This window comes from Mesoplodon densirostris, chromosome 5, assembly GCF_025265405.1.
Source record: "Mesoplodon densirostris isolate mMesDen1 chromosome 5, mMesDen1 primary haplotype, whole genome shotgun sequence".
NCBI lineage: Eukaryota > Metazoa > Chordata > Mammalia > Artiodactyla > Ziphiidae > Mesoplodon > Mesoplodon densirostris.
In genome coordinates this window covers 8743019-8755484 of record NC_082665.1, presented here as the reverse complement: position 1 = coordinate 8755484, position 12466 = coordinate 8743019, and the positions used below count along the sequence as shown (strand labels likewise).

The 12466-nt window shown below is 47.4% G+C and overlaps 2 protein-coding genes across 4 annotated transcripts in view; one reads left to right on the top strand and one right to left on the bottom strand.

The window, feature by feature from the left end:
- SIM2 (SIM bHLH transcription factor 2) overlaps positions 1 to 3173 on the top strand; it is a 47619-nt gene extending 44446 nt beyond the window's left edge. The window contains exons 10-11 of one of the 2 annotated variants that reach the window (XM_060099732.1): positions 90 to 498; positions 2737 to 3173. In XM_060099732.1, the coding sequence (XP_059955715.1) occupies positions 90 to 498; positions 2737 to 3173 (846 nt within the window). Of the gene's footprint in view, positions 1 to 89; positions 499 to 2529 lie in introns of both variants that reach the window. The other variant, XM_060099731.1, reaches the window with a different exon arrangement.
- Positions 3174 to 9346: 6173 nt separating this feature from the next.
- The window catches only part of HLCS (holocarboxylase synthetase), a 189614-nt gene continuing 186494 nt past the window's right edge, over positions 9347 to 12466 (bottom strand). For both annotated transcript variants that reach the window (XM_060098501.1, XM_060098502.1), the window contains 2 exons: positions 11815 to 12028; positions 9347 to 9711 (listed from right to left, as the gene is read on the bottom strand). In XM_060098501.1, coding sequence (XP_059954484.1) covers positions 9540 to 9711; positions 11815 to 12028 — 386 coding nt within the window. In that variant the 3' untranslated portion in view covers positions 9347 to 9539. The remainder of the gene's footprint in view (positions 9712 to 11814; positions 12029 to 12466) is intronic.

Sequence of the window (12466 nt, the reverse complement as noted above, 5' to 3'; positions counted from 1 at the left end):
CCCTGGGATGGGGCGGGCACTATAGGATCGGAAGGCAGTTGGCCGCCGGCCCCTCAGTGAGCCCTTCATCCGTCTTCTTTGCTCGGCAGCAGTACAGCTCGTTCCAAATGGACAAACTGGAATGCGGCCAGCTCGGAAGCTGGAGAGCCAGCCCCCCCGTCCACACCCCGGTTCCCCCAGAACAGCAGCTCCATTCAGAAGGCAGCGACCTTCTGTACGCGCCGTCCTACAGCCTGCCCTTCTCCTACCATTACGGACACTTCCCTCTGGACTCTCACGTCTTCAGCAGCAAAAAGCCAATGTTGCCGGCCAAGTTCGGGCAGCCCCAAGGGTCCCCGTGCGAGGTGGCACGCTTTCTGCTGAGCGCGCTGCCAGCCAGCGGCGAGTGCCAGTGGCAGTATGCCAGCCCCCTAGTGCCGGGCAGCCCGTCTCCAGCTAAAAGTCTTTCCGAGCCGCCGGTGAACCCTGCTCGGCACAGCCTCGTGCCAAGCTACGAAGGTGGGTCATGTTTGCACGAGGGGAGGGGGCAGGGCTGTGCACAGCGCTGTCAGTGGGTGGCAGATGGAAAAAGAACCCTCACACTGTGGGCAAACGTTCCCTTTTTTCTGCTTCTAAGTGGGAATGGCTGTGCTTTCCTGCCCTCCCTGAGAGCGCTTCACGAGGGTGCCGAAAGCTGGGCAACTGAGCCGGTGTGCCTCGTGGGCACCAGGGACAGTGTAAAGGGCAGAGGAAACTGGGTGTTCGGCCACCCTCCATAAAAATCCTGGCCCTGTTTCCTCCCCAAAAGAGAGGCAAATGATTTTCCTATGTACTGAGAACCCCCAGCTCTATTTATTTTATACGATGACTTTCTACTCCACCCAGAAATGAACATGGAACACTATTGGTTTTCTTTCCGTGCCAGTTTTCGAAGTGTGGGAAGCGGTGGTGGAAAATCACAGGCTCAGGGACGGAAACGCCACTCACCTCCCCAGGGCAAAATAGCACGAACCCTCCAGGACTCAGTTTCTTCATCTGTAAGACAGGAACGTAGGCCATGTCAATTGCCTACCGCAGGGCTTGGCACACACACAGGAATGGCCTTCCAGCCAGCTCCTCCTGGTGGCAGGCAAGCAGAGGTCCTCTGTGGAGGTGCCACCAGCTGCCCCAGGCCCAGCAGACTCCTGCCTGCTCCTTGGGACAATCCCAGGCAGAGGGTAGAAGGTGGGGATTGAGGGTTAGCTCAGCGGGGTGTGTTCCTGTTTCACCCAGACCTAACTACTGCTCAGACCATAGACGAGGTTTGTGCAAATGTCCTGTGGGGACCCCTAAATCCCAGAGAAGAGTCACCTGCGTAAGGAGAGCTCCCTGGAGTCCCCCCTCGCACCTTTCTCTCTTCTCAGGCAGCGGGGCTCTCTGCTGCTCCTAGGGCTGCTTCGTGAACCTCTTGCTCTGTGCTGTGACCCAGTCTTTACAATCCTGTGAGATAAATTTGGTCTCCGTAGACGAGAAGGCGGCTAGATCCCGGGAGAAATCGAACCTTCTTGGAGATTAACAGGACATGTTTCTCAAAAGTAGCCAGTTTAAAAAAGAACATACCGGCAGCCAGGGCAGTGCAGCTCTGCCTTTTGGCCTCAGGCAGTCCAGAGATTTGAATCCCCAGCACCCATCTGTGCATAGGATCCCTCAAATAACCAAGGAAGGGCCAAGGGAAAAAAACAAAGCGTTTTCATAACAGCTGAAAATACTATCCACTGGAGACTGAGTTGAAAAGATTATTTTTGTGTGTGTGCGGGAGTTGACCAAGGAGATAACACAGTATTTGATTTTTTAAATTGCTATTTTGAAAGCGAAAGAGGTTAATGACCACCTCATTTGTCAGTCATTTGGTAAAAAACGGACCAAAGGTGCGAACGGGGGGGGGCAGTTTGTGATCGACTTCCTAGACTTTTTGATACTAAAGGAAGAGGAAGGATGTCTTAAGGTTAAAAAAAAAAAAAAAAAAAAAAGACTTCCCTGGTGGTCCAGAGGTTCAGACTCCACGCTCCCAATGCAGGGGACCTGGGTTCGATCCGAGGTCAGGGAACTAGATCCTGCATGCCACAACTAAGACCCCGTGCAGCCAAATAAGTAAATAAATAAATATTTTTTAAAAAGAGGGGGGAGCCAATTGATTGCAGACATCTAATTAGTGACGATGGTCATTACCTTAATTATGACTAAAGGGAGCAGGGTGATGACCGCTCCACCCTCCCCACTGAGGTGAAAGCAAGAAAGCGCAGGGCAGCCTGGGGTCACCTAACACTAGGGCCGAGGAAGCCTCTGGACCAACGCTGTCCAATATGGTGGCCACCAGCCCCTGTCAGCCAGTGCAATGCGTTGCGCTCGAAGTGTCTGCACTGCATTTCAAAGACAGAAACAATACAATTTCTCCCCGATCTTTATATTGATTACACACTGAAGTAATAGTCTAGCTATGCTGCATTAAATTAAGTATCTTACTAACACTAACTCCATCTGTCTCTCTTCGCTTTTTCCTGTGGCTGCTAGAACACTGCAACTGGCATCCTGTGATCGGACCTCGCGGGCCCGGGACGCACGCGGGAAGGGGCGAGGGCGGCTCCGGGGCTCGAGCGCGCGGGCGACAGGGGTGGCCCAGGGGTGGTGGCGGCCCCAGGGCCCTCCGGCTTGGCGTCGCTCTGGGCATGTCCCCTTCCTCCCCCGCGCGGGCGTCTAACGTGTCGCCTGTCCCCGCAGCGCCCGCCGCAGCCGCGCGGAGGTTCGGCGAGGACACCGCGCCGCCGCTGCCGAGCTTCCCGAGCTGCGGGCACGACCGCGACGAGCCGGCGCTGGGCCCGGCCAAGGCCGCCCGCCAGGCCGCCCGCGACGGGGCGCGGCTGGCGCTGGCCCGCGCGGCCCCCGAGTGCTGCGCGCCGCCGGCCCCCGAGCCGCCGGGCGCGCCGGCGCAGCTGCCCTTCGTGCTGCTCAACTACCACCGCGTGCTGGCCCGCCGCGGGCCGCTGGGGGGCGCTGCGCCCGCCGCCCCCGCCCTCGCCGGCGGCCCCGGCGCCCCCGACGCGGCGGCCGGCGCGCTGCGACCCCGGGCCCCCGACCCCGCCGCCGCCGCCTCGCCGCCCGGCGCGCCCCTGCCGCACTACCTGGGCGCCTCGGTCATCATTACCAACGGCAGGTGACCCGCCCGGGCCGGACCGCGGAGTCCTGGGGCCGCCCCGCCTCGCGCAGGGATGCCCGCGGGGAGAAGCCATAGGCCAGCCTCTTTGGCTCCCATTTTACCAAGTCCAGCCGAATCAAGAGGGACGAGCTGTATATGCACGATTTAAATTAATTTATACAGAGACAACTATTTTACTAGAACTCCACCGCCGACTTTTAGATTTTTACCGTAGATGCCATAATCGTCCGTGTAGAAGACAGAGACACGGCGACGTTGGGGAGACGTGACCGCCCGACCTTTCTTCCCCAAGAGCCGGGTTTGCTGAAAGGGCGTAGCTGAGCGTCCCCGACCGCCCACGTATGGCCTCAAACTACTCCGTCTGTGGGGGGACTTGGTTTCCTCACCTTGAAATCAGGCGTGCGCGCCTTGCGTGTCCCCGATGCTCAGTAACAGTCCCTCTGGGGGCTTGGAGGAGGCTCCGCTCCTCACATACCCTCCACTTTGCGGAGGAAACCCCACCCTGATACAGTCAGGGGTGCCGGTGGGTGGCCGACCTGGAAGCTTCCTGTATCCAGAGCCCTTTTAGATTAAGTCAAGGCAGAATGTGATGATTTAAGTCCCATGAACGGACAACTCCGTTGTCTTTAAAAGTCATTCATGAGTCTAATTAAAAGCTGTTGTTTTAATTTAACCCTTTCCTTGATACAAACATCAACAAGCCCAGACAAGGGGGTGAACGTGGGTGCGCTTCACGAGTGCGTTCACAAGCTCTTATTCCCTCCTACCCTGTGAACTCTTGAGAATAGCACCTTCAGAAACATATGGAATAGGCATTAAATGCAAATATATATATATAGCCAGATATTTTATGAGAATGACATGTGGATGATTTCGGTGCCCAGTGGATTGGCTACCCCTGTCAAGTTTGATGACAAGGCAAAATCCCTCTGGCCCACACAGACCTGTAATTCCCTAGGCTCGTGTTTGCTACAAGTAGTGCTAATAAAGTTAGTTACATTGCATGTGCAATATGGAAGATTGTCAATGGACTGCGCCTTGTGGAAGAAAACATGCTAAAGGGATGTAATGAAAATGATGTACATGTTGTCTTCAGCGTTTTCTGCATTTTATACAGAGCAAGAAAACTCCATATGAACATGTCATGTGTATAACAGGTAAACAGAAAACTTTTTATAAAGAACCAGCAGGGACTTCCCTGGTGGCGCAGTGGCTAAGACTCCGTGCTCCCAATGCAGGGGGCCTGGGGTTCAATCCCTGGACAGGGAACTAGATCCCACATGCATGCTGCAACTAAGAGTTCACATGCCACAACTAAGGAGCCCACATGCAGCAACTAAGACCCGGCACAACCAAATAAAATAAATAAATGTTTTTTAAAAAAAGCACCAGCAGTGTTTTTAAAATAAACTTCCATTAATTTCTGTTTTTATACTTTTGCTTCAAGACTTCACCATTAAAAACCCTACCATGGCTCTGCAGTGGATCAGCGCATTGAACCACCTTTTTCCAATCTGCTCCACACGATAAACGCTCCCTCATTTTGCTTTTTCAAAAATGGTTTACTTTTAGGAAACTATGTCCGCCTTTCTGAGTGGAAAGGTTGTTCACAAATGTCTTTAACTCAGTGTTGCAGAATCAAAGTGCACCTACGTCAACTGTTCTTAAAATGTGAAAGGACCTGTTGCCCAGTGTCACTATGAGGACCAGCCTCATTCCGTAGGTGTCAGTTGCCTTATGGTACAATTTGCAAATTTAGGAACATGTGTCTTGCAGTGAAGAGACAGGGTCAGGAGAATTATAGGCATACACCCCTGCACAGCATTTAGCCATACCTCACGAGCAGCTTGTTGTGAGTGTGTGCACACATAAAATAAGCCTGGGGTATTACTTTTGTGCTGTCGAGACCCGTAATTAAACCATGATTCCAGGAAGGTGCAGCTTTGATGAGCAGGAGATCCACCTGACATTTTTCAATAAAGTACTGCAAAATGCGCTTGCGTCTACCTTGTCATTAACCATCGGGGGCTGTATAAATAAATACAAACCACGAAGGCTTCCGGAGCAGTTTAAGATCAAAGGTTACTGCTAGGAAAGAAGACCGTTAGAGATTTATAAATGAGAATAAATAGGCTTAACGATGAGTGTATATGTACTTGAAAAATAAAATGTGTACTAGGAAAAACTTCCTTGCCTAAACAAACATCACAGTTTTCATGGCCTAGAACATGAAGGAAGATTCCTCTGCAAGCCGGCTTCCAGGCGGCCAGCAGCTCGGAGAAAAGTTAACAGAGCAGTTACTATGGCAACCTGATATGATTACCTCCATCTTTTAGTCTGCACATTTAAGCTGGGGATATCGTTTCTTGACTTCCGTGAGGCTCTGGAAGAGGAAGAGGAAGCATTTTAATAAATATGCATCTCTTTCACAAAAACAGAAGAAAAAAATTGTAGTGGATCCTAACATGTTGACAAAAATGCCAGATCAAATGGATTTGAGAAATCAGCCCAGTTCAAGACTGACTCGGCCCCCCCTCCACTGGGCCTCCCAGAGAAAGGAATTCCTTTATGTTCATTGAAGCCCTTTCTAGAAAAGCCATTCCACTCATACCTTTGTAGAGAAGTGAACAGGGTGTGAAGGGCCGCTCGGAGGAAATCTGCAAGAGCCTGTGTTTTCTGCTCCCTCACCCCGACCCCTTTTGTCATTTTAAAGTCCGATGGGGCCATGCCTTCCTCCTTTGGATCCTAAGGGTGGGGGAGGTGTAATCCTTCAACGAATCCTATTTCGAGTCTACTGTAATTTATTGTAACTGTGAGACAGTTGAGGTAGACTTTGGGGGCTGGTACAGATGAAAGAACACTTTTAAAAATTCCATAAAATTACAGTAGCTTAAAATCTTAGTGAATAGTAGCCCTTGGGTTATCTAAGGTGCGTTACTCAAGCTATTCCTAAACTTAAGTGTGATAAATACGGTTAAAATCTTGGGGAAAAACTGTCAAGACAAAAGTCAAGCAGTTTCCACAAAAGAGAACAATTCGACAACAACAGAATCTGTTCTTATATTAAATTTGTTGTTATACTCAATTAATTTTCAAATTAAAAACTGACATTAGTAAATTTGTTTCTCACCTCTTTTTTTTTAACTTTTCGGTTTGCTAACTTTCATTCTTTGGAGTAATATGATCTCTCTTTTGTATGATACATAATACATTTCTCAAAAATATTTAAAAAGCCACCAGCTTCTTAATACTTAGAAATACATACATATTCCTTACTATGTTAAACTATTTATTTAAAAAATGTTTAAATATGAATAAAAACACTGTAACCAAAAGTAGTTGCTTATTTTTACAAATGAAATGTGGTAAAAATAACAATGAGCCCGAACTATATAGAAAGTCTTAAAGTTTATTTTGATAGACTTGCTTTTTATAGGAATTGGTTTAAATTAATTCCTTTTCAGAGATGATTCTTTGAAAAGCTACAAATGCAGAGGTTTCACACTTTCTTTTATTTCAAATACGCATAGTAGTTACCCAGGAATACCGACTCTCCATTCTTTGTCTGTTACGAGCAAACAGATCTATGGACTGTAAGCCTAAAATGTCTCCTTTATGCACTCTGAAACGGTTGGGTGAGGTTGGCTTCTCTCCTGGCTCCCAGACTCTCGGGTGAGAGGCGGCCATGCAGCCCCCGTGTGTGGATGGGGTAGGGGTGCGGTTGCATGCTACGCGGGTCTGGGCCTGCGCACCCACCCACAGCAGTCAGGGGGCTGCAGCAGCGAACCCCACACCGGACACAAATCCTTTCGGCTTTGCCTCCACGCTGTAAACGCTGCCAGGATGAACCGTGCCGAGGGGCACTGCTGAGGGGTGTGTGTGTGCGTGTGTGCATGCGCACGTGCGTGCCCGGGAAGCCCAGGTATTGCTGTGTCCTATTTTAGGGGGCACTTCCTCAAGAGTTCTTCTGAAATTTGCTACCAGCCCAGAAGGGATGACATCTTGCCCTTTACATAACCTGGAAGATGTTCAATGCGCAGCCTCTAAACTGGGGCACAATTCAAATATCCTAAGAGCACACGCCAATCCTGAGTTTAGGTGCTGTGTTTTAAAGATTAAGAAGAAAATGCAAAGTTCCTGTTAAGACTTTAAAGCTCCTTGAGGTCATCGATTGCCGGGTGCATGAACGCCCCAAATGGATGAGTGCAGTACAGCAAGTTTCCCTAATGCTAACAGCTGTAAGGAAAAAGCCTTTATTCAGCTGTCTGTTCTATATGAAACAGAATTTCAAAAGTCTTTGGTTCCTCTGAGGCAAAATCAGGTTTATGAAAAACGCAGCATCTGCTCCAAAGTCTACGTTGTCTCCCTCAAGACAACTGGGTGTCGGCACAAGTTAAGAACAGTCTTAAAAGCACAGAGGCAAAGTGATATGCCCGGAACATCTCCATCTGCTTTGACATGGCCACACTTCATTAGTTTTAATTTACCAAAAGGAAATTAAATGATAACTTTTTTTTCCCCAAAGCAGACTGTCTAGAATAGGACTTCAGCTTAAAACAAATCGTAGCATGTTTCTCATTAAATAACCCCCCAAAGAAATTCAAAAAGTAATGATGGCGGCTCTGAGAGATGACTTGCCTTATATTACAAAGTTTGAGAAATGAAACTTGCAACATTAGCCTGAGATCTTTCTTCTTGATGATATTTTGCAGATGCCCTCTCAAGGGTGAGGCCATTTTGTAATTTTGGGGTGCAGTGGACTTTAAACTTTTATTTAGACTTGGGCATTTAGGAGAGAGTGTTTTTTGTTTTGTTTTGTTTTGTTTTTTTGAAGAATAATTCTAATTGAAGCCTTATTTGCAAAAATTACTTCTGAAGTTCTTTTCAAGTTACATTTCCAAAACACACATGTTGGGTGAGTGGACTTAACTAAACGTGTTATTTGTTTCCTTCCTATGTGGCTGCCTGTGCCTGGCTACAGGTAGACAGATTTTATACTGAAAACCACAAGTGTCTGCAGTTAGCCTCACTGGGGAAAGCTGGATGAAGAGGGTGCTGGTGCACAGTAAGGGGATTTTGTTCAAAGCTGAGAGCCTCATCAAGTTTTCTCGCCACTAATTTCAGTTGGGATTGGCAGGAAGAGAGAAAAGTGGACAAAAATTGGCCTTTTCAGGCTGAAAAATAATGTGTATGATTCTCAAGTTCAACAGAGATAGGAGTTACATGGAAAAAGCATGGAATACATCTGGAAATAGCAAATGTATATCAAAAGGCTTCCTTTCTTTTGTTCTTCCATGCAGACTCTTAGGGCATCATATTTGGAACATCTTCTTTTAAAGTTTCTCTCTCTCTCTCACACACACACACCCATCCTCTTAACTGACGGCATTCAGTAGCAATAACATTTTCTTTTTTGGCAATATGAAAAGGGGGCCAAAAAATGTGGCTCACAAATAAAATGCCATCGCAGGATTTCGAAGCGAGTCTGAGGCTGGCTTACAAGCGCCGCATCCTCCTTTGCGTGTGGAATGAGACTTCATCCCCAGCTGTTAGGCCCAAATCATCCACCTCGCATCCACGCAACTGCCTGATCAACGCTTTCAGGACCCTGAACTTGATGCCATCACTTCAGAATATGCAGTAAATTTAAACTTATGAAAGGAGAGCTCATTCATTAATGTCGAAGTAATTAACTGATTTCCTCTACAAGGTCATTGCAACCATACCAGCCTCTGTTCCATTTAGACATTGTTGTTGGACCACAAACCACAGGATGAGAGTAACACTAGAAATCTACCTTCTCTTTTCTTCACTAACAAAAAGATAAAATGATAACTAAGTGCCAATATATGTTCCTGTAGGAAAACACCTCCCTGGATGCTTGTAAAGAGTGTTACCATACCTCTAACTCACCAATGGTCTGGGCCCGAAAGCTTTTCTAAAATCTGTTTTTAATAGTCTAGGGGTAAAGACCTCCACTACTGGGAAAACATTTGAATTATGTCATTGCTGTTTCCATGTAAAAACTACCTCGCTCCCCAATTAAGATGCATCCAATTCCAAAAGGGGAGAAGAATTTCACACCTATGGCAGGGCTTATACCTGAATTAAATCTTCCACTTGTCAACCCTCCACCCCCAGCATCTTCAAACACCAAATAAAATGACAACAGAACAAAATTAAAGAATTTACAGCTTAAGTGGAGGGAGAAAAAATTTGCCTACAACTCCGAATTAGTTTCCCAGACCCATGGGCTAGGACAGGCGGCGGAAATCGACGTGCAATGCTCCTGCCGTGGTCCTGCCCTTCCGTCTGTCCCAGCTCAGCCCAACTGTGGCCTGGGGCCCACCAGACGCTCCAGACAGGACTACGGCTGTTTGGGAATTATGAGGTTTCTCAGCATGTCGAAGGAGTTGCCGTCTGGATGCACAGTCACCACTTCGCCGTTCTCCTGGTGAACCAGAAGGAACCCGGAATCATCTAGGCCGACTATCCACACCTTTGGTCCCTCAGCACTTCCCAGGCGGACTTGCTGAGCACTGAAAATGAAGAACAGCCCCCAGTCACCAGGGAAATGTAATGACGCTGCTTGAGACAATTAGTTAAGTAATTATCCATTACGCGAAAGGATTCGGGGGTGGGCTGGGATGAATATAGTTAAAATGAATCTGAGCCTGAGCTCTGACTTCCATTGGTCTCCCCTGAATTGTCCTGAAAACTACCTGAATAACCAGGGCGATGGAAAGTCCACTAGGGAGTTAGGAATTGCTTCCCTTATAAACGAAGGCACTCCTCATTCTGATCACGTGGAACGATTATTTGCACCACTTCCTCACCCTCCAGCTACTTTAATTTTTATTTATTTATTTATTTTTTTGCTGCATTGGGTCTTTGTTGCTGCACGCAGGCTTCCTCTGGTTGCGGCGCGCGGGCTTCTCATTGCGGTGGTTTCTCTTGTGGCGGAGCACGGGCTCTAGGCGCGCAGGCTTCAGTAGTCGTGGCACACGGGCTCAGTAGTTGTGGCTCGTGGGCTCTAGAGTGCAGGCTCAGTAGTTGTGGCACACGGGCTTAGCTGCTCTGCGGCATGTGGGATCTTCCTGGACCAGGGCTCGAACCCGTGTCCCCTGCATTGGCAGGCGGATTCTTAACCACGGTGCCACCAGGGGAAGTCCCTCTAGCTACTTTAAAGAAGCACTGTTCAACCCTCTAGGTTTTTTGGCTGAGACTGGCCACTTTCTGGCTGTGTTCGAGAAAACTCTTAGCAAGTTGGGTAGCATCAATTATAAGTTAAACTCATTCTAATTTTACTTCTTTCGAACAGTTTCCAAATGCAACTGTTGAGTTATACCCTTGTTAACAGTTTTAAAAGTATAGACTCTGTACCTCCCCAATTTTTATTTTGAAGAATTTCAAACCTACAGAAAAGGTGAAAAATAGTACAATGAACCTCATATTCCCCCTTCACTCATATTCACACCAACTGATGACATTTCCCATGTTTGCTCTCTTTACACACACACACACATACACACACACCTACAGTTTTGTGGGGGTGATTTTTGCTGATATTTAAAAATAAGTTGCAGGCATCGTGACACTTTACACTTAAATACTTCAGCATGTATCTCCAAAGAATAAGAAGTATCTCCTACAAAACCAGAATATCATTATCACGCTCAAGAAATTTGATCTTGGTACAATAACATTATTTAACATACACTCCCTGTTCAAATGTCCCCATCGTCTCATTAATATTCTTTGTGGCTATTTCCTCCCTTCCAGGATCTGATTATGAATCACATATTGCATTTAACTGTCATGCCTCCTTAGTCTTCTTTAATCACAAAACTCCCACCTTCTCTTTGTTTTTAAGACACTGCCATTGTTGAAGGGTAGAGGTCTATTGGTATACATCAGTGCTTCTCAAATTGAAGTGCTTGAGCATCCCCTGGAGCCTTTGTTAAAACAGGAATGCTGGGCCCCAGCCTCAGAGTTTCTGATTAAGGAAGTCCAGGGTGGAAGTCAAGAATCTGCCGTTTCTAACAGGTTCCCAGGTAAGGCTGCCACTGCTGCTGGGAGATCTCACTTTGAAGACGACTGTTATCAAGAATGTTCCACATTTTAGATTTGCCTGTTTCCTCACAATTAGGTTCAGCTTAAACATGCTGGGCAGGAAAATCTCCAGTGATGTTGTGTCTTTCCCAGGGCATCCTACCAGGAGGCACGGGATGCCCGTTTGTCCCAATGACTAGAGATGCTAACTTGCTCAAGGTGGTATCCACCAGGTTTATCCATCAGTAAAGTAAAAGATAATGATCTAGACCAGTGTTTAGTTTCTCGTCTTAAGATACTAAACTACTGATTTAATAAAGGAATTTTTTTTTTTTTTTTGCGGTACGTGGGCCTCACTGTTGTGGCTTCTCCCGTTGAGGAGCACAGGCTCCGGACTTGCAGGCTCAGCGGCCATGGCCCATGGGCCCAGCCGCTCTGCGGCACGTAGGACCCTCCCGGACGGGGGCACGAACCCACGTCCCCCGCATCGGCAGGCAGACCCTCAACCACTGCGCCACCAGGGAAGCCCTTTTTTTTTTTTTTTTTTTTTGTCAGGAATTTTAAAAGAATGAAGACAAGCCAGCACTGACCTGTGTAGCCAATATTTATAATAGAGAGGAAGGACGCCATTGGGCCCTTCGTCCTGAAATGTGTCGATCAGCTTCTCCAGCACAGTCACACTTCTGGCGATGAGATAATCAGCTCTTAAGGGCTTTAGTTCGGCCCCGAGTTGCTTATTGTATTCTGTGATGAGATCGTTGATGCATATGGTAGGGTTGCTGTTAGTCACGTTAAATCCACAGCCTGGACAAAAACAAACAATTGAAAACACGAGTAGCTCAGCCTACTGACGACATCACACGTTTCTCTCAACCACCTGGAAAAAGTTACAGTTTTTACTGTCAACTTCCTGCTTCCTTGTCCTCATTGTGAGTTTACTGTCTCTGGACACTTAAAGATCTCTGGACACTTAAAGAAAGACTTACGTCTTTGAGCCCATCTTCCTTCCTCATCCTTCCCTCACTATCCCCATCAAACCAGAACCATTCCAAATTTATTACAAATTAGTTGAGGAAAAAAAGCCAGCCAGATTTGATTCAATTAAGCAGAAGCTATGAATGGGACAAAACAGAGTTGCTTCTGAAACGACCACCTCCTGTGGTCGAGCCAAGAATTGGAGCTCTGCATGGAGCCCGATGTAAAATAAAATCTCTTGTTTCTTTCTCTATTTAAATAATGGAA